This window comes from Mya arenaria, chromosome 13 (assembly GCF_026914265.1).
Source record: "Mya arenaria isolate MELC-2E11 chromosome 13, ASM2691426v1".
NCBI lineage: Eukaryota > Metazoa > Mollusca > Bivalvia > Myida > Myidae > Mya > Mya arenaria.
Window position 1 is genome coordinate 9,218,642 of NC_069134.1, and position 22,747 is coordinate 9,241,388.

Sequence of the window (22,747 nt, forward strand, 5' to 3'; positions counted from 1 at the left end):
TCGAAATTTTGGTTTTCTTTGTACATGATTTTACATTCACCGTTTTTCAAATCCTTGCATGGATTACCTTTTACTCTGAAATCACGCCTCCGAAAATTCCCGCCGTCCTCACGGCCATAGCACGGGTCCGAACAAAACCACATGGTCGGGCAGTCGAATCCGGGCGCTCTGTCTATATCACGCAAGTCGGTAATAGGCAATTTCCTTTCCTTATAAAGACGCTTGCGTTCACCTTTCGGTAGTTCAGCAACCATGCTTAAACCATAAAGGCAAGTGACATCATATAGGTCAAGAACTAACTTGGTCGTACCAAACATCACATGCCAACATAGATAATACATGGCTGTTTGGCGAAACTGAAACATGTCGTAAGTATTGTCAAAAGGAGCATAAAGTGGCAGTGGAGGCTCCATTAGCTTTGGACGCTTTGGCTTGATATCATTATCTCCAACCAAATATTGCATTGTTCCCGATTTCAGAGCAACTTTATAAATTTCTTCTAAGCATGCCTCTACGTCCTGGCACACCGAATCCAAGCGTTTGTCAAGATCACGAAGCGTTGGGGAAGGGAATTTCTTATAGAAGTGTCTATCACTTGTGTCGTCAACCCCTGTTTGGTACCGAAAATCGATGCCAAAATATTTGTGTGCTGCGATATAGATACCTACAATCCAAAGTTTCCTTTGCTTTATCATTTTCAACATTTTTTCATCCGAGTCACCATGCATAGTTTGAGTGTTTTGCTTCACAAAATCATACGAAGGCACGTCACCTCTATGGAGAAGCCTATCCGGCTTTACTTTCCCAGGAACAGCACAGAAAATCAACAAAATGTAGATGAAAAATGTCACTATATTTTTCGTCGCCATTGTTATTACACGTGCTGATTCGGGAGGGAAAATGACGTGTTTAGAAAAGGAACGTCACAATACGTGATTTAGCTTTAAAAGGGACTCGCTTATGTTTTTGCACCAATGCATCTGAAAACACCACTTATAATAAATATCATCATTTTACTCTTTGATACCGAAATCACAGTATAATTATAGTATGAAAAGGCCTGGTAATAGTTGCCCCCTCCCCCGCTTAAATCGTCAAAATTGCTTTTTATTTGAAAAAAAGGAGAAGAAATTTAATTTTACAAACAAACCTTAAATGCACCATTTCGGCTTAGAAATTGTTTGTTGTTTTTGCTTTTTTATGGAGGACCCTCACTTGCCAACAATGTTAATGAAATAGATTTTTGTCCTCACGCAAAGGCACAAGTCAAAAGGTAACAAACCTAATTTACACCCCTCTAATGTCATATCCTGGAGCCGTTCCTGGGGCCTGGTCATGGGGACTTTTTACAAAATATGTATTATTACGTTTCTTTCTTGTATATCAAAGACATTAAATATCTGCAGATATGTTGTTAATCTCTTTGCATGTACCCAAAATGTTTTTAATCAACAATTTAAACACAATGAGCCAGATGCCTAAAAGACAGATTTATATTTTATTTTTGGTAAATTTGGCTTGTGTTAAATGGGTGTGAGGAGTTACCTTACTTGAATGTTTTCCTCTCGTAAATATTTTTGTATCACGTTGTGTTTTTACACATCAAAATGTGTGGTATTTGTTGCATTTTTTACAATAATAAGGGATTTTCCAACGATTCCAATGAAGTAAGTCAAAATTCAATAAATGGTTAAACAGTAACATTCCATAATGTTTACAAAGTGGTAGATTTTTTCGGATGTTGGATTCGGACGTTGACTGTCGTACATGGTTACAGACCACTAAATAATTTTCTCCTTATTCTAGATCAAATACACCAATTTACAGATTAATGTGTCCATTATCTCAAGTTCTGGCTCCCATTTCTTTACTTAAGATACAAAAAAATGTATTTAGTTTTTTATGTTTACTACACATCAAGCCGATTGTATCAAGTTGTTCCCCTTCGCAAGATTGTTGTATGTGTCAGTCAACTTTTGTTTTATTGGAAAGGTAAACAACTTGTTTTAATGCATTAAATGCTTGTTTAGTGCAAAATAACATTTCACTTACATGGTAAAATATGAATATAACTCTTTATGATCAATTTCAACCATTAAATACTTCACTTAAAACAATTTCAATATTTTTAAAACACCCCCATTTTTTGCACATTCCTGTTTAGACGTTAGGGATTGGAAGAATCCCGTATAACACGTCTATTATTTTAGACTAGCATTGTCCGTGAAGGTAATATTTAGTGTGTTAGCTAACATGTCCCTAAAAATAAAATCTGTTCACTGAAGTTCTTTGTGCACCAGTCAATTGTAATCACTGCCACCAAGTCCGGGGGTATACCGAGGATAGTGGTGGAAATGGGCGGTGTTTTTACCTTCCACGTGGCCCGCAGTGCTGAGTGATTTCAATGTGTCACAGGGTGAGAAAAGTGTGCAGCCAGACCGGGGGCTCGAACCCGGGACCCCTCGCTATCAGGGCGAGTGCTCTACCGACTGAGCTACCGGACCGCTTACACACCTTCTCAACACCTGCTTAGGTATCTGAACCTTGACATACTCCCCTGCCAAGTTGGAATTCGTCCTCGAATTTGTGAAACACCAGTGCTAAGGAATGCACATAATTAACACTGAGAGCGCGTTATGCTGCCAAACAGTGCTGCCACGGTCCCTCGTTGGGCGCCAAATGTCACAGGGTGAAAAAAGTGTGCAGCCAGACCGGGCCTTGAACCCAGGACCCCTCGCTATCAGGGCAAGTGCTCTACCAACTGAGCTACCGGACCGCTTTCACGACTCAACACCTGCTTAGGTATCGGTACCGTGACAAATGTTTTTGTTTTTACGCGGAAAATAGCGGGGAATGGGACTAACCAACGATGTCCTTAGGGTGAGCGGGAATTTGGTTGGGTCTCAGTGTTTGTAATTCTCAGTAGCCCGATAGCCCGAGGCTACCAAATTTCAACTGGGGCTACTAGCCCGATCGGGCTACCGTTTTTTCCATTTGTGATTTAAAAAAACATGTCAATTACACAACGCGTAACGCATTGTGTTTTTATACGCAAAGCCTTATAATTTAAGAATGCGTCCTTCAAGGCGACTTGATCGACAAAGTGCTTTGACAACGTCGAAATCGGATTCGCCAACATTTACTATGATAAAAAACTAATTGCTCTGCGATTCAGGTCTCAAGCCATGTGGTGAATGTTTGTTTGTTTAATCAATGAACATAAACACATGTCAAGATTAATTAACGCCCGAAGTGACAAGTAATTATCGATCAGTTTCTAACCAGTAGCTGTGTCTGTTAGCAGCAGTCAAACTCTATGACGTCAATAACTTGACTCCGCCCATTATGTAAATTAACGGATAACGTCGGCAGTTTTCGACAACTGTGATGGCTATGAAAATCAACAATGCTAAAGTAGCAATATGAACATTGATATTTTATTTATTTCGTTTAAATATATTTTATTTATTAGCTAAAATAAAAAGAAAGATATTTAAGTTTATATGCGGACAGGAAATAATCATTCTACAAAAGTTAAATGCGCAGGAAACAGGTGCCCGTTTACTTCCTGACAAATTTAATCAAAGTGAACGGAGAACTATTGGACAAAGTTAACTTGTTGCCAGTGTACAGTGCAGTAAGGTTCTATTTTACAACTTTGAATTGCTTTGCCATTTATTTTAAAGAACAATTGTAGGAATATTGGCAATATAAACATCAGAACATTTTGTCGTAACTTCCGAAACTTGAAAGTGAAACTGAAAGTTGAAAAGGGCAACATGTCATTGCACAATCGCTGGTGGATATCGGATTTGACAAGGATGCATTGAATAACAAAACTTATAGTACATGCATAATTCTTTTCTTTTGATAAATGATATGTACGTTATGACTATAATTTATTATTGACGCATTATTCAGATTGGGGAACATTTATTGAAACTGTATGGGCTTGTTTAATAAGATGATCAGAACCAATGCAGAATCGTATTTTAACTTCCAAAAATTATTTCGAACGTGTAATACTTTATAGTGTTTTAAGTTTGGGTTAGTGAAATTGGGTTCGGGCTAGTAAAATTTCCTATCTGGTAGCCCAAATGGGCTAGTGGATTCCAATTCGAATTTCGTACACTGGGGTCTTTACCGAAAGTCTAGTTGACCCGCTTTTCCCCAGCCCTGAGGTAACCTGTTCAGCATGTTCATCAAGTTTTTTAATTGACAAACCATTCAGCTTCAAAACCTTGATTTATTGTCATAATTCCAACCTGTTCCCTAAGTTGAATTTTTTCACTAAAATGCTTTATGAGTACAGCCCCAGGTCTCAAGCTCCAACATCGTAAGAAATTCAGGCGTGGGGTGGGGGAGGGTTTAATTTTTTATAAAGAAGACAACTATGTATTAAAGATATTGGCAAGGTTTTTTTTATTTATTTTTTTTTCAAAAGGCTTTATGGTAGAACGTTAATGTCATCATTTGTGAAGGGGGTTTAAGTAATGAGTATTTCAGTATTTATCAGTATAAAGCTTTTTAAACAACATATTCAAACGCACGCACACACGCACGCACGCACGCACGCACGCACACACACACACACTATTATTTTATTTTTTTGGCCTCATTTATTTTTAAACAGTTGTTTATTGAAATTGCTCTGACCTCATTACTTATGATTTTTTTTACCAAGCTACACTTTCTAAAACAGTTGTCACCTTGGTAAATGGGCCACACATCAATATCCATTGAAAAGGGATAGTTTTTTTAGGTATTTGTCTTTTGTCAATTTTAACTAGTTCATCGGCATTAACTTTGTCATTGATTACAGGATTATTTGAAAAGGTATGGCAAGCTAAAGTCTTTCCCTTTAAGTTTGTGTGTTGTTATAAATCTTAGACATTTGTGTATATTTCAACTATTAAAAACTGTTTTTAAAAAACATTGCATTTATAATTAACATTTATGTTTCAATTAATCACCATGATAAACAATGTGTCCCTTGCAATACTCACGTTGGTAGATAAAAGTTCAAGCATGCAATTATGGGACAATAACATTCTTACAAAAAAGCCTTACAAAAATAAAAAGCCTACCTGCCATACCGGTTTTGGAACAAGATGTTACCTTAACCACACAATTTTTATCTTGGCCTTATGTGTGTGACCTCATGCTCATTTGTTTCTCAACTCTGAAACTTTTTTAGAAGTTTATTTTTTTAGATCACAAGGAATGTTAGCTCAATTCAGTTTTGTATGAGTGTTAATGTTTGATATTAAAGCAACTGTGCACCAGATGATCAATTTGCAAGAAAATTGTTGAAAACTGTCATAAACTTGGTATTAATGTGTATGATGCATTGAAACTTACTAACTGAAGTATCAAGTAGTTTACAATTTATTTAAGTTTAGCAGTTATTTCGTATTTTTCCATTACAAAAGATTACTGAGTATGTCTTCCTAGTAGAATTCATTCCTTATGCGTGATTGGCTAGTCGGTGTTATCACGTGATATAATCGAGTTTGGTGTATAGCTTAATTATGTCACCTGATTTGAGTAAGCCTTTGTAGCTTAGTGGATACGATGCTGGACTGCAATTCTGGCGACACGGGTTTGAACCCGGTCTCCGACACAAAAAATTTTTACATTAATTTTTGGTACTTTTTGATCTGTTCATTACTGCAGCTAAAGGGCCATTTTTGTTCTGTTCTTTAAATAAAACAGAACTTTGATATTTTTGATTTCTGACTTATATTAAATGACAACATGTCAAATACTTCCAGCTCATAATTGAACAGGGAAGACTCTCCAATCGCGGTCCAGACAGCAGCAACACTGTCCATACATGTGTGTCCAACAATGTGTCAGCCTTGTTTTCTGGTCATGTGCTTCATTTAAGAGGAAAACAGATTGTAGAACAACCTACAAGGGATGAGGCTGGCAATTTACTGCTTTGGAATGGAGAAATCTTTGGAGGAATACAGGTAAAATACCTTGTCTGCACAGAATCAGATTAAATATATGTTTCAAAAGATAATACAATCTTTCTCTAGAACTTGATGGGTGTACAAACCATCAATGCAAAAGTACCATTAAAAACTATAATGAAGAAAGTTGAGTTGTATATTTTTTATACAATATTGACTTGTACACATAGACGGTCCCAAATAAGTGGTCATTCAATATAGAATTCATGAAGCTAGTTTTCTGAAATTGATAAAAAAACAACAACAAGCGTTGGCGATAAATGAGATAAATAAATGAATCTCCAGGAATGTGAGACCTATTTATATCATAAATGCTTATGTTTTAATTTCCAGAGCTGAATAGTGAATACACAAAACATTGCTATATATAGCAGGGCCATTTTCAACGCTATTTATTAATGATGTAACATTACACTTTTTGGATAGTTATTACACTAGTTGTATTTATTTTAATATATATATATATTATAAGAAGTGAGAGATCTTAAAACATTGACAGACCTTACAAAAGATAAATATAACTTGAACAAAATCACATCAATTTTAGAGTTATTGCCCTTTGTCACTTTTATTTGTCTGGAGCATAACTTGAAGCGTACTGCATAGAATTTAAGTAAAATTAATAGCTGCATGACCACAATTCCCTAGTTAAAAAGTGCCAAAATATATCTCCAGGAAAAAAAAATACAGTTGAAACTCGATATGTCGACTTTGTCGGGACCTAGGGAAAAAAGTCGAGATAAGGAACAAATTACAAAAACATATCACCATTCCCTACACGTTTGAGTTTGATTTATGTCCGACACTGACTTCTGCTATTGAACGGTCTTGGTACCGTTGTGAAAACAATATGTATTATTAAAATTAAACTGAAATAAAAATGAATTATTTGTGTCAATTTTACTTGTTAAAACAAGTATGTTTTACCATTTACATGCAGTGTAAAGAAATTTATCGTGATTCGTCACATAACTTTCAACGTTGTCGAATTTTCCAAGGATGTCATCGCCATCTGTGCAGTTTCAATGAATAGCTTGGGCAAAAAATGTCCTTTAATCAAAAACTTTAATTATTCACACTTACCAATAAATTTCTTATTATGACAGTTTGTTAATTTGACGAGCACGGTAATTTAGCAGAACAGAACAGAACAGAATGTTTATTATCTTATGCATATACAGCATATCGATGATTCAATAGAAAGTTTAGGCATAACGTCAAGAAATGTACAAATAAATATACACAATGTGAATGCATGTACAAAGTTAACGAAAACATTCAAGACAGTGCATGATAGTAAACATACATAAAATAAGCTGAGAGCGATACGTTAACAAATACAATTGACAGGACTGTGATTTGCGTTATTAAGTTATACTATTTATCAAATTAAGACGTTTAATAAAACATTTAGCGACATGCCGCAAACCATCATTAATAATTTCACACCTACAATGCGATGAACAGTTCGACATAAGACATAAAAAAAAACAAGAAAATGCGTGAAATTCGACCATAGGGTCTGAAATAGGAGGTCAACGTAGCGAAAAAAAAAGATAGAAAAATCGACTCAAGCAGATTTATTTTATCTAGAATAAGAAGGAATAAATTCGGGACTGAAAAAATAAAAAAAATCGACACAACCGGAAAGTCGAGATATCCGACGTCGACATAGCGAGTTTGGACTGTATCTGTACACAAATCATAGACTTTTTTCTTTTGATCATAGAATTAAATGGGTTAAACATGGTAGTGCCTTAAAATTAAATGAGAAAATTGTGCACTTTAAAGAAATATAAAAAATGAACAAGTTAAGTAAGGACATACATGTACAAAGGAATTATATTATTGACCAGTGAGATTCTTAATTAAATTAGGAAAATGACTTAAGGTAAGAAATGACTTACAGGTAAGATTTTTTGTGAGTTATAATCAGCCGTGCTGAATATCATACATTTTCTGTTACACATCAGGTACCTGAAGAAATCAGCGACACAACAGTTCTCATGAACAAACTGGGAGAGTGTAATTCAGATGCCCAAATTCTCAACACTTTATCAAGGATTTCAGGACCCTGGTCAGTTATATATTGGCAGGTGTGTATACATATTAAAGTGATTATATTTGTAAATATTCTTTTGAAAGATGCTCATTTCATGTCATGAATTAAAGTCTTTTACATTTGTTCTGTTGGTAATGAATGTGTTTAAAATGAACTTGAAGGATTCTTTGTAAGTAAACTACATGACTTTATGAACTTATCCAATGCTTCATAAATACCATTAGATGTTTTAATACAACATGCAACACTTATATATCCTAGGAATGTAAGCATACCCTGTGGTTCGGGAGAGACGTGTTTGGGAGGCGGAGTCTGTTATGGCACCTGCCAACTCAGAACAACAGCATGTTTGCGTTATCCTCAGTACAGCTTAATAAGGTGTTGTTTTCCTTTCATTGGTTTGATTTTATAAGTTGCTCAATATGTTAATTTTCTGATTTGTACTATTATAAACCAGACTGTTTCTCATAATGTTATGTTGGCAACATATTTTACTTGTAATGTGTCTATCAACCAATTAAGTGGCTTTGTCTTTTTCATATACATACTTCTACATTAGAATAATAATTTTTATATTAAGATAAAATGTAATGGAATTTGTGTTTTAAATATGTCATATATCTACATCAGGAAGATGTATACACAGAAGTTCCCTCTATTGGCATATGGAAGATGACCCCTTCAACAGCAGATGATGGTTGCTATGGTTTCACTCTGTTTCCATGGCAACATATTGTTTGGCCTGGGACACTAGTCAGAGTGAAGGACAATCCCAACTTCCAAGAGAAAGTTTCACAAGGTGTGTGTATGGATAATTATGAGTATAAGCTAATTGTTAGGATTTTACTATACATTGTAAATTGCACCTAATTGTATTGATTAAATAGATGTTAGAATTATCCTAGTTAAAGAACTTATATTACCCATGTTGAAATGCAACTCTACGAATTGAAAGGGTTCTATAACAAATATGATTTAGTTAATTTGAAATTATAAAGTTAATTGTAATTATATGGTAATGATATTTTGAAAAGTAATTCACTCTGCTGATTAATACTGTATGCAAATGAACTTGGCATTCAAATATTTGAAGCATTGACTGATAGTGACTTTCTGTCCCCCATTATCCATCAAGTTCATTTCAAATTAAGTGCAACATCTATAGCTGGTTTGAACCTTTCACATCAAAGAAACTGACTGCATCCATCAGTAATTTGGCATATATTTTGACATATATAACCAGGAACTAACTACTGAGATGTGGACTCCTAACTCCACACAGACAATTGTGAGTTTATTTCAAATCAGTCAAATGATGGTTATAAAAATGTTATTACATTGACATGTTGCATACTTTTGCTGAATAAAATATGTGTTTCTGAAGTGCTGAAACGGACTGTAGGAAGCCGCTGATTGGTGGGTGCAAATTGGCCGTCTCATTGGCTTGCAATTATGCTTTATTTAATTGATTGGGAAGTAGGTTTTGCTAAGTTCATTTGTAAACAGTATTGATTTATGTTAGGCCTACTCTTAGACAACATATGAAAAATACAAGAAAAAGCAGACCAATTCCTGACTTTCATTATCCACTATATGATAACATGAGTAAGAAAGTATTAGTCCAGAAATAGCACTTCCAGCTTCCATTTCTGCCAGGTCAGAGTGTAGACAGTGACCTGGTCCATTTCATCATTGAGGGTGAGACTGAGGTTAGCTCCCAGATGCCCTCTCTCAACAAGGCCTTGCCCCCAAGGGACTACTCCCTCCCTGATTACACAACTGAGGTTACACCAATACAATACTTGCAGGTAAAGGTCAGAAAATGAAAGAATGAAAGTAAGTGTACTTGCTGTTTTGTAAAGAGATGCATCAGAAATGATTGCATGTGGATTAAATATGTGTGTGTATTGTTTATTGGTTGAGCCTTTTGGTATGCTTTTTCTTGCATACTGGAAGGGTGCTGGAAATAGCCATCTTTTACCCCTCATAGTATGAGTCACGAGCATCAATGTGCCACTTCTTATTTCTTTTATTGTATGGTTTATGAAATGTACATTATGCCATTTCAATAACGTACAATCAAATATATAAGTATGCAAGACTTTTTAATTAAAATTGAAAATAGATAGTCATCAAAAATGTGATTTTAGATGAACTATTTTACATCAATAGTGTTATAGATAACTACGCTTTATGGTGTCAGTTAACAATGTTGCACACACTTTTTGGTGAAAAGTACAAAAATGAGTTTCTGTGTCAATTTTCGACAAATGAATACCTTAAGGTGTGCAGGAAAAAATATCAATCATGTTCAATGCCGGTACAAAACAAAAATCGGACCTTCAGGTGACCTTTAACATGGCGAGATTTTTCTATCAAGAACGGAAACCATGAAGGTTCACCATGATGAGACGCATGTTGCCCACAAGACCTAGGTCTGTACCACAAAGGACAAGATTAAAAAACCAAGGCTTAAATTATCAATGTCCGGTCTGTATTTTGACCATGCATTATAAGTTTTTTTTTAAACTTGCCATGAAGGTTGACCATGTTGAGGCGGTGCGTCACCCACAAGATCCAGGTCTGCAACTTAAAGATCAAGGTCACACTTCCAGGGGTAAAATTTCAAAAGCAGTGCTCTATCTTAACCATGCATTATAGGATTTACAGAAAACTTTCCATGGTGCTTAACCTGATGCTGAGGCCTAGTTTGCAGGTACACATATTTTTCAACACCATGTTATTCTGTGTTGCAATTCCGTAAAAGAAGATTATGTCTGTGTCAAAGACAAATACTTTTAATGGTGAAGGTATCGCCCTGCCACAAATAATTTGTGACTGCCACAGGAACACTGACTAAATATTCTCTTACTGAGCGGGTGAAATATTAATGTTGAAAAATACTGTCAGGAATATTATGAGGGTAACTGATGAATGCCATATTGTGCAGTCATCAATTTTTGCCTCCAATGAAAACTTTCTGTAACATTGATATTCTTTTGTTGGTTTATGACTTTGTTTCTGCTGGTACTTCTTTTTAAATCAGAAATCTTGTAAACTTAACATTATAACAGTTGACAATTTCAGATTCATTAATTTTTTATTAAAGAGTTTTAAGCTGTTATGTTTTATGTCAGTATGAAAAACATTTTCAAAATTAAAGAAAAAAAAAACAACATTTGTCACAGATAAATACAACAGAGTCAAAATTAACAATTGTTTCTGTTCTACTGTTGTTGTTTTTTACCCTAGCAAATAATATGATGCTGACCAATCAGATTGTAGGAAATATATCTAGTGTGGTAATATAATTTTCTTGTGACCTTAGATTGAAGGTATATTATATGAATTTGTCAAAATTGTGCACAAGTTCATTCCTAAAAACAGGAATGATGAGCATTTTACCGTACATGTTTCAGCATCTACTAGAAGGGAGTGAACTCCTGCAAACACTGAGTCGACAACTGGCTGATGTATTGCTGAAGGCTGTATCCACCAGGGTTTTTAATCAACATCACCGGCCCACTGGTTTGTAATCTTACAAGAAATTGTTACTTATACAGATTTTGAGACCATAAAATTAGACTAATTGTAGACATTGAAACTGTTTAACTGGTCCTGATAGTCTGAAATGCCACTTGTAAAAATAAAATTAGTTCATCTTGGATTGATTTTTTTCAAAATGTGGACTAGTCTAATACAGCAATGTTCTTGAATGTACTCAAGTTACTAATGCTGGGGAATGTGAGTATTTTCTTTTCATTCAAAAGATACTACAAGATCCCAAATATTATGACAACTGATCAATTTTGGGTTTGTTTACATAGCACTAACGGCAGCCGACTGGAAAATGTCAAACAACTTCTTTAAATTCTGGTTTACTACTGACAAAAAATTACCATGGCAGTAAGAAACAAAAGGGTAAAAACATTCAAAGAAGGAGTATGAAAAGGGTTTGATTTTAATTTTTTTCAAACATTTTGTAATAATATACTGATAATACTACTTCCAAATATTTTTTATCAGTATATTATTACAAAATGTTTGAAATCAGTTTAAAATTAAAATATTAATCTAAGTAAGACTTTGTATGTTTTGTATGGTATTATGTGTTTTGCACTTTGATCTAGTTAAGTTTAGGTCAAGTCTAGAAGGTTTTCAAAGTTACTGGACCTCTGGTCCAGCTCTCAAAAAAAGTTAACATTGAACCCTGCATTTCTGTGCCCTGGAGGCATTCGGGGGTATTTGTCACTCCTGTGACAGCTCTAGTTTGTTTTAATCGGCAAATTATATACTTGTACTTGTATAGGTTGTCTTTATTTTGTAAATAGAAAAAAAATATGCTGGAAAATCAGACAGTGCCAGCTACATTCCAAATGTCCCGCAACAGAGTGCTTCAAATTACCCAGAATGCAATAGTGAGCCACATGGTAGGAACATGACTTCCTGTGCCAAGGTGGCCATCTTGTTCTCTGGAGGGATTGATTCCACTGTTATAGCTGCTTTGGTGGACAAGTAAGAGTAAAATTCATATTTTAAATTCATGAAAGCATTCCAAATGTTATAAGTAAGGTGTGTTATAAAGTTGAAGTTTATAAAAAAGTTCCTCATCTTTTTCAATATATCAAGTGACATAATTGTATTTCATGCTTTTCTGTGGCTTTATAATGGTGGATTATACTAACACTGTTTCAAACAGTGAATTTATCAAAAAGATTCACTGTTTCTGAAGTGTTAGCCTGTTTTATTGTAAGAAACAAAGAGAATTACATGCAGTGCTGAATATGAAGTCATTAGTCTAAAATGTTGCATGTTTTTGTAATGAAATGACAATTGATTATGATTTTAATGAATTCCAAGCATGAAATAAAAAAATAAGCTGAAATGTTATTTGCAGTGTAAGATTGATGTGTATTTAAACTTATAACACAAAAACATGGCTTAGCCACTTTAAAATACAGAACTTAATGAAATATATTGCAAACAATTACCCTCTATATGGTGTTGTAAATACTAAGACTTTTTCCCAATCTTCAGATGTTTACCATCAGAGGAGTCCATAGACTTGATAAATGTTGCCTTCGAACAGAAGCCTAAACAACCTGCCCAGCCAAAGAAGGGCAAGTATGTCTACATTTGTGTTCTGCCTGTACAATTTTAGCTGTTTACATGTATTGTTTAGTGCGTTGTTTTGCTTCACTCTGATATGACAAGTGTGAATTAATTTACATCAACATTGAACTTAAATTAGTAAGTGTTATGATGTCAGTAAACAACATCGCGCTCCCTATTTTATGAAATGTACAAAACTGCATTTTTCTATGACATTTTGTACACAAATATACAAAAATAAGGTATGTGAGAAAAAAGATCAATCATGTATTTCATGTCTAGACAGAAAAATCAGACCCTCCAGCTTGCTTCATTGTAGGTAGCTCAGCAAGCCTCCTTAATAGCTAGCATATGTGACCTGGCATTGGATTTTTTATCAGGACCGGAAACACCTGATACATTTTACATATGTGCCCTGGCGTTGGATTTTTTATCAGGACCGGAAACACATGATACATTTTACATATGTGCCCAGGAGTTGGATCTGGACTGGAAACACACAATAGAGATTAATAATCCTATTTCAGACCTACTCCAGTGTCTGACAGTGATAGATGGAGCGTCCCTGACAGACTGACAGGCTACACTGCGCTGTCAGAGCTCAACCCAAGTCGCGCCTGGAACTTCATCGAGGTCAACGTCACAGAGGAAGAACTCAAAGAGGCCAGGTGGGAAGGCTGAGCATTGTTGTGTTTACAATTAATTTAAACTAACACATAAATGAAATGTTTTCCCAACTCTGTTAAATTATATCAAGACAAATTTCTTTATTTTGTAAGTGTGCTGACTGACAATTTAAAGAAAACATAACAATATGGTATCTTAAAAGTGGGTCAAGGAAAGTCACTGTGTGCAATTTGACTCAGCTGTGTCATTAAACTGCAACACATTGACATCCCGGTATCAACCTTCTCTTTGAAGGGATAATATGACTGGTTGAATGTAATTCTACGTTGAGATTGTTTTACCTTTCTGTTGGGTACATTTGGGGTGGACAGATTTCTGAATAAGACCCATTGACACGATTTACAGAATTAGAATACAATGTGCAATAGTTTTTCTCTTGATCAAATCTAAGAATTCTTACATATTTTTCAGGCAGGCCCACATCCAAGGCCTTGTTTACCCCCTTCAGACGGTACTGGATGACAGTATTGGCTGTGCTGTTTGGTTTGCAGCGAGGGGGAAGGGTGTCCATGGAGTTGGGCCTCACAAGGGGAACCCTGTACACAGTACTGCCAGGGTAGGCAACAAACATTCAATTTATTTATTTATGGTTTTGGAAAGCATTGTTCAAGTTTTCTACTGTATGAAAAAACAACATGTATGCATTACTTTTGATGACGTCCAATCATGATGGAATTTGTTAATATTGTTTGTGGCCATAATCTTGGTTAATTTGATTGTTGGGTAAAATCAACCCAGTAAGTTAAGCCACATTTTCAGTATAAAATTGGTCTCTATATTGTGGAGATAATACCGTATTTATTATCCAATCATCATGAGACTTGGTGACATTTTGTGGGCAGATAGTGTCTCAGTCAAGTGAATTGCTTCTGTAACTCCTTAATGACCCTTTTTAAGTTGCTTTTTACTTATGGATATGCAGAAAAATACTTAAAAATACTTATTTAATTATCATCTTATCAGGATTGAACTATGTGATAATGTTTAGTTTAAAAACAGGATTGAACTATGTGATAATGTTTAGTTTAAACTTTATTTATTAAACAAATAGCATACAAAAATATGTTTTATGTTTAAAGATGAAATACATCACAATGTGTTCATAGGCATAATGTCTTGACCAAGTTCAATCCTGAGGTATCACCACAGTTGTGTCCCTTTCATTAAATATTAGCATTTGGTTTACTTATTGAGTGGCTATAATGATTAAACAAAGTTCCCAATTTACTACAAGCAGGTGACACATGCAATTCTTGTTTTCACTGAATTTGATATGGATTTTACATAAAATTACTGGTTCCCATTGTATTCAACATAACTTTTTTTTGGTTGTATGAGCGGATCGAATCACTTCCAAAGAGTAAAGTAATTAGTTTACAGTAAAATATGTCGATATTAGTATTTATAAATAGATGCAATGGTGAATATTGCAGGTAATTCTGTGTGGTATGGGTGCGGATGAACAGCTGGTTGGATACTCGCGCCATAGGAACAAGTTTAAGTAAGTCATTCTGTGTTCACAACTTACATTTTTTATGTGTATCATCATTATCGGATGGAAAATTTATAAAGAAACAGTCATTTTAATATGTTTAAATGTGTTGTACTAAAAACCTATTTGTTTTTAAATACATAAATTTCCTTTTAAGCAGGACAACTAACAACATGAATATGAACAAAAACTGTTTATTGAAAATGTATTATGTTACAGGGAGGGAGGCTGGGCCGGCCTGATTGAAGAGATAGAGCTTGAGGTAACTCGAATATCAGCGCGTAACCTCGGCAGAGATGATCGGTAAGTGGCAAAACAATTAGGTAAAATTAGGGTGTATTATTTCATGTTAATTAAAATGAAACATTTTTAGCTCGACTATTCGAAGAATAGGTGGGCTATATATACTACACGCCCCAGCGTCGGTGTCCGGTTAAAGTTTTAGGGCAAGTTGGGATTTTCACTTATAAGTCCAATACCCTACATTCAATTGACTTAATACTTCACGCAGTTGTTCAGGACCATCACATGATGAGGTTAGATAACTCCAAATTATTCTTTACACAGATTATGGCCCCTGATTGACTATGGAACTTTGGTTAAAGTTTTAGGGCAAGTTGGAATATTTATTAATAACTTCTATATCCTTTGTTCAATTGACTTAATACTTCACACAGTTGTTCAGGACCATCACAAAATGAGTTTACATAACTTCATATTATCCTAAATACAAGTTATGGCCCCTGATTGACTTAGGTTAAAGTTTTAGGGCAAGTTGGGATTTTCACTTAAAACTCCAATACCATTCATTCAATTGACGTAATACTTCACACAGATGTTCAGAGTCATCACATAATGAGGTTAGATAACTCCATATTATCTTTTATACAAATTATGGCTCCTGATTGACTATGGAACTTAGGTTAAAGTTTTAGGGCAGGTTGGGATATTGTTTAATAACTTCTATGCCCTTCATTCAATTGATTTAATACTTCACACAATTGTTCAGGATCATCACCCATTGAGGTTACATAACTCCATATCTTTAATACAAGTTATGGCCCCTGATTGACTTAGGTTAAAGTTTTAGGCAAGTAAAAGTTAAGGGCAAGTTGGGATTTTTATAAAAAAAACTTCTATACCGTTCATTAAATGCACTTAATAAATTTCAAAATTATTTACGACCATCTTACAACAAGAAACATAACTCTGTTTTAAGCCTAAATACAGATTATGGCCCTTAATTTTTTTTTATTTTTTAATTTCCTTTGAAAAGCATATTTGTATATTCTCAACCACATTTTCATTATGGGAAATCAAGTTATTTGAATGACTTGCGTCATTGTTTGGGCGGGCTGGTGGGAGGGCAGCATCAAAGTCACTTTATGTATCGAATAATTTTAGTTAGGTTTGACATAAAGAGACCAAACTTGGTATTATTACAGTTATTGTATTTTAAGTCAAAGCGGCGTAGTCGAGCGCGCTGTCTTACGACGGCTCTTGTTATAAGCTCTTCTGGGGGGTTTTAAATAAAAAGTTGAGGTATTGTCATAGCCGAGGTGCCGTCGTCATTGGTGTGGATCTTATTCTAGTGTAAACACTTTAACTTTGGCAATTACTCAAAAACCGATCAAGATATTCAAATGGCACTTGGTACACATGTTGAAAGAGACACACTCATATGAAAGGCCTAAAATCATGTCTTAAAAATTATTATTGAGTTGTCTTTATTAACTAGAAACCCAGTAAGCATTTTCGATTATTATACATTGCATAATTATTCATTTAGTGATTTTGTTGTTAAATGTATGATATTCCACATACAAAGAACTTTTACAATGATATCTATAATTGAATGATTTGTTATTTCCATCACAATACCTGTCCTGTTCCCATTAAGCCCTTTCTATATTCCCAAGGATAATCACCGACCACGGGAAGGAGTCTCGGTTCCCGTTCCTGGATGAGAGAGTTGTAACCTTCCTCTCCAGCTTGCCAATTCATCACAAGGTAATTGTCCATGTTGATATTAACCCTTTTGTCTATCTGTTTATTTTCTCTGACCCAGAAGGGAAACATATAGTAGTTGCACTGTCCATCTGTCTAACCGTTCATATCTCAGCTGCAGCTAGCAAAATTTTATTCAAATTTTTATCAAACTTCAAAGCAATGTACAGCAGCATCAGAAGCTGTGTTGCCATAGCATTTGTGCTCTCACCTCAAAGGTCCAAGTTACATTAGTTATCAATTGACTGTCACTCTAAGACGGCAAGGGCATTTGTCACATTCCTGTGAAAGCTTTAAATTTGTTCTGTGTTGTGGACTCAATAAATAAGAAATCCAGATGTGTTAACAACACATTACATGGTATTAGGCATTTTAAATGAAAATATCTCTTTCGATCAGAAACAGTATTCATAAAAACTAAACTAATTTACTATACATTTCAGGCCGACTTGGCGCTACCACGAGGTATAGGGGAAAAGTTACTCCTACGACTATGTGCCACAGAGCTGGGCCTTCACCAGACAGCAACCCTCGCTAAGCGAGCAATTCAATTTGGTTCCCGGATTGCTAAGTTGGAAAACAACAGGGAAAAGGCCTCGGATATATGCAATAGGCTCACTAGTCTTCATACATAAATTGTTTAATGACATTAGAATTTTGAGTTACTCTGCAATATTATCATGTTTGAAAACTTATACAAATGTCAATTGAAATTTACTTACACAAGTGTCTGCATAAGAAATAAACCAACTGTATTTTAATGTAAAAGACGTTTCTTTGGCGATTTATCTGACATTGTGCCCGTAAACACTTAATACAAAGCACAAGACAAAAACCTTTTTTTAAACGTGAAAGGGGAAAACCTCTGGAGTAACACAGATGATTTAGCCAACCATCGAATTTAATGGAGACATTATGCCCAAAACCTGTGGCCAAGTTGCATCATGATTTATTGATTGTCTGTAAAGGGTTCACAACTAACTGCTATGCATTCCCGGGTTGCTTTGTTACTGATGAGAAGATAACACAACAACACATTCTAGGACATTTTGTATTTTATTATTCTTAGAGCTGGTCCCGGAGGAAAGCAGGACTATCAGCAGGCAACATAGAAGTACAGTATCATAGTTCAAATGGCAGATAAAACCAAATCAAAAGCTCAGAACATACAATCACAGAAAGTTTTAGCTGTTTAGTTCATTGTTACAACTAATCTGATTACTGTCACATGTGCGAAAGGTACAAAATTTACCAAAGGACACTCCACTGTTTGAGAGTCGAGTAATATTATCTTCTGTTTCTTGGGAACAACACTATGTGATTGTTGAAAATTCAAAGAAAACTTTCACCGTCTAGTTGAATCAACTAGTTAAAAGGCATCAACCACTGTAAAACCATGGACAAGAAACAGTAATCAGATTATAATACATAGTAAAATGTCAAAGCATTTGTTCAAGAAATAATCTGAAAGGTATGCATGTAAGGCAGGGTCAACAAGCAGATCTAGTGTCATTAAAAAATCAAAATATTACAAAACAAAACCTAAAATGCACCTGTACAAAGGAGCGAGAAAATGTGATGAATGATCTAGCCACAGGTAATGAGAGAAATGCCCTAAATAAGCTACTGGGTAGTTAATCACAACCAAACATTTACATTTGTCTCGAACACAATTAACTAAAGATTGAAATCATTAATTGTTTAAATATATGATAATTGAAACAAAAAGAAATGAAAAAAAAACATTAATTGTCATTGACTACTTAATAGTGACAGTAAAATCAGACTTGCAGGTTAGTTTATGGAATAGATAAATAGCACTGTGAATGAGGTTTAATTATATAATCTAATTAAAAATAACAAATATTGGTTAAAATAAATGAATTTTATTTTGAAGCATTTATCAATCATCTTTATGACAAATATAGATAGACATTTTTATGTGAGCAAGCCATGGCAGACAGACAACATGTTGTTTATCTAAATGACAGACCGCATAAAATATATTTACAGGATATTAAAGTAAATATAAATGTGAGAATGACATGAACAGACATGTGCTTACAGACATACTTATAAATATTCATCTATCTACAATATAAAAAAATGCCTGTATATGTCAAAGCAGCTACCATTTCATTCTCTGACACAAAGCTCACTATTGTCAACACCACATATATAAGTGCCATTTATAAACAAAACACAATATATCTCACATCTTTCCTACATGAAAACGCAGATTAACTTATACTATGGTAAAAAGTTCAGCCATCAATATGGTACACTTAATAAATACAATAAGTAAATGTGTTAGTATGTCTAAAGACAGACAACTTGTCGTATAATGGAAGTACAGGGGTCCAAACAAATGCACATCGCTATCAGTGCAGTTAGAACATACACAAATTTATAGTAAGAAAAGCCAGGTTTATTTTTGTTCTCTTTCAAACAATTTAATCTTGAAATGTTTGTTTTATCATATATGACAGAGGCATTCAATAGAATAAACTAAGATATTTTAAAATTAAACATTTGCATCTTGGAAATTATTACGGTACAAGCTAACTGGCGAGCATTAAGTCATCTCACCAGCAAGTTTCAATATCACAGTACCCTTGACAACAGGCCATGAATGATCAACGTATATACAGGATTACAACAATAATACTGAAGTGAGTGAGGTCTACACTAGATTGTATGGACACAGAAATTACTTTGAATATCAGAAGCATAACATTAGTACATGAAGAAAAACTGGCCACCCAAAGATCTGTGTTTTATATATACGAGACATTTGTTAAACAACAATTTTAAGGGAAACAATCAGCAGTGAAAAAAATGTGTTTCTTTCTTCTAGAAACTTTGATCATGTTCGAAATTGGGCCATTAACTGTATTCAAAACACATATTTCATTAATCTAAACATTAATCTTAATATAAGGCGACAATTGCAAGGCCTTTACCACTTATGGGCAGACACCCTAGCCCTTTTCGTGTGGAAAAAAGTGATTTTTTCAGTTTTGAGGAAAAGAGTACTTTTCAACCATTTTGAGAACAAATGGAGGAAAATATCAATAAAGCTGTAAATAAATCACTTAGAAATATAATTTAATGAGTCCAGAGATTCATAAAAAAAATAATTGAAAATAGGGGTTTCAGAGGCTATTTATGGAAATTACCCAGGGTCTGGCCCTTGGGGTAGTAGACAGATATGGGCTACGGCAAAGAAGAGTAAAAGGCCCTGAATTGGATCATTCATTTGGAAGAGGGGCTGTATTCAAAACACATATTACATCAATCTAAAGCGAACATGAACAAAGGATTTAATTCAAGTTGTTTTATCAAATGACCAACACTGAAATTATTCATATTTTAGAGATTTCTTTCAAATTAATTATTTGATTTCCTATCAGTTAACCATCATCTTTTGTATATCATTCAACATGGGACTTTGCTTTGTATTTTGGATAGGCAAAACAAAGATGACTGTGGTTTTACCAGACTGTTTTTAAGTCCCGAGAATAAATAAAATTGGAAAGTATATAAAATAAGAATAAGAATTCTTATTGGAAGTATAAGCCATCTGGCACTATTGTTTGAACAAAGTGATACAATTTACTTGATCATGTTACTTTCTTGACAGCAACAATGTCAGAATGTGTAGGTATGTAAACAATACAAAATACTTTGTGCAGAATAAAATAATTTCTAAAATAAAATGTTGTCCCTTCCTTACGTACCTGGCCTGATTTATTTTTTCAGCATGTAAAAGGAACACGGACATTTTTTTGTTAAGTCTCAATGAAAGAGACCATTACATGGTGCATTTTACAGTTACTAAATCTATCTGTACATTTTCATTCTTTGATAAACAGTTCTCATATAATCCACACAAATATAAATACTATCATACTCTGAATCTGCAACAAACTTTCAGATGCAAGATTACATGAGAGATTCTTGTACAGACAATTGCTACATGTATGTTATTGCTGTGAGGTTTGCAATAAAAGCATAATCAGTTGGTCCTCTTAAAAAAGCTAAGAACATGTAATGCACAACATTGCTTTTTACATTTAAATACCTTTCATTCATTAACATCCTATTGGACCAGTATATACAGAAAACTCAAAGTTTCAGTATATATATATATCACATGGACTTCAGACAAAACCTTGCGTCAAGTAGGACACCAATAGGCAAGAATACACTGCAGTAGGCGATCACATTATGCTGTGTGGATTGTGCATGGGTACGATGGAAGGTGTCAGCTGGCGGCATGTATGCCTCTCTCACTTCTTCTTGCCAGCCTTCATGTTTTTACTCAGTGTCTCTTCTTCCTGGATATCCTTACGGAAATTGGTCACCTTCTCTGTAACAGGCACACAGCAGTTAAAAGAAACAGTAATTTAAGCAGTTAATCATATTTAGAAATTAATCCAGAACACAAATAAAATCAAAATACCTTCTTCTAAGATTTTGGGATATAATTTATCATTTTCCATATACTCACAAGGCAATTACATTGCTTTTAAATCGAAGCAATTTTTTTAAATTCTAACCTCTCAATAAAACAAGCTCATCTATTTTCTTTCCAAGCAGGGAATCCAGCTGCTTTGCATATGCTGCAGAAAAAAAACACTTAAGTATAAGATGGTTACACAATTTCAGCTAGCCATACAAATTATTATTTTCTCCTATATGTGATAAACAGTTATATGTGTGTTTTCAAGTCCTCAAATGATCTTAACCTAAAACAAGAGCTGTCACAGAGACAGCGCGCTCGTCTATTCCGCCGCTTTTCGGTGTAAGGATTGAAAAGTTTTAGTGAAACATGAATGGATCACTGTTAGATTAGATTTCAATGCAAGACATGGTGTGCTGTGATATTAACATAATGGGGTTACATGCAAAATTTTAACCAGAATTTCTAAGTCTAATAATAATTTAGGGCTATTATTTGCATAATACAGTTATCTAACTTGGTAATTCAATTATGTTGGGTGGTTGAATACCATTGTATAAAGTCTCAATGCAATACATCAAGTAGTTGCTGAGATATTATTCTATGTGTGCTAACATGCAAGACCTTAACCAGAATTTCTAAGTTTCATAATATAAAAATTATATAATATGAAAGATAGAGTTATCTTACTTGATTAAATAAGAAGGTTGGGAGCCTGTGTGTAAAACTTTAATGCAATACATCATGTATTCCCTGAGGTATTGACTTAAAAGTGGTTACATGCAAAACCTTAACCAGAATTTCTATGTCGAATAAAAAAGGAGCCATAATTGAATTGAATGCAAACTAGAGTTTTCTTACTTGGTTATTTAAGTAGATTGGATGGTTTAGTACCATAGTATAAAGTCTCAATGCAATACATCAAGCAGTTGCTGAGATATTAA

At 34.4% G+C, this 22,747-nt stretch overlaps 2 protein-coding genes across 12 annotated transcripts in view; one reads left to right on the forward strand and one right to left on the reverse strand.

Annotated features, from left to right (window-relative positions):
• Positions 1-1,517: 1,517 nt before the first annotated feature.
• LOC128213420 (asparagine synthetase domain-containing protein 1-like) lies at positions 1,518-18,245 on the forward strand. Of its 3 annotated transcripts, none has more exons than XM_052919096.1 (15): positions 1,518-1,667; positions 5,775-5,975; positions 7,952-8,074; positions 8,302-8,418; positions 8,671-8,839; positions 9,697-9,848; positions 11,460-11,568; positions 12,372-12,555; positions 13,078-13,164; positions 13,680-13,820; positions 14,251-14,395; positions 15,273-15,340; positions 15,551-15,634; positions 17,251-17,341; positions 17,782-18,245. In XM_052919096.1, the coding sequence occupies exons 1-15, from the start codon at positions 1,608-1,610 to the stop codon at positions 17,971-17,973; spliced, it is 1,923 nt and encodes a 640-aa protein (XP_052775056.1). In that variant the 5' UTR covers positions 1,518-1,607; the 3' UTR covers positions 17,974-18,245. The 3 variants fall into 3 exon arrangements, with proteins under 3 accessions (XP_052775056.1, XP_052775057.1, XP_052775058.1); XM_052919097.1 differs by having other exon boundaries at positions 12,396-12,555; XM_052919098.1 differs by lacking the exon at positions 1,518-1,667 and adding an exon at positions 2,695-2,802.
• A 136-nt stretch (positions 18,246-18,381) lies between these two features.
• The window catches only part of LOC128213417 (kinesin-like protein KIF2A), a 29,851-nt gene continuing 25,485 nt past the window's right edge, over positions 18,382-22,747 (reverse strand). For all 9 annotated transcript variants that reach the window (XM_052919091.1, XM_052919090.1, XM_052919089.1 and 6 more), the window contains 2 exons: positions 21,901-21,963; positions 18,382-21,710 (listed from right to left, as the gene is read on the reverse strand). In XM_052919091.1, the coding sequence (XP_052775051.1) occupies positions 21,631-21,710; positions 21,901-21,963 (143 nt within the window). In that variant the 3' untranslated portion in view covers positions 18,382-21,630. The remainder of the gene's footprint in view (positions 21,711-21,900; positions 21,964-22,747) is intronic.

Bases quoted from the DNA above. Each gene is read 5' to 3' on its own strand.
- LOC128213420 (XM_052919096.1), top strand. From the start codon at position 1,608: ATGTGTGGTATTTGTTGCATTTTTTACAATAATAAGGGATTTTCCAAC. The intron at 8,075-8,301 runs GTGTGTATACAT...TATATATCCTAG, and splicing joins GGTCAGTTATATATTGGCAG to GAATGTAAGCATACCCTGTG. The intron at 17,342-17,781 runs GTAATTGTCCAT...TATACATTTCAG, and splicing joins GCTTGCCAATTCATCACAAG to GCCGACTTGGCGCTACCACG.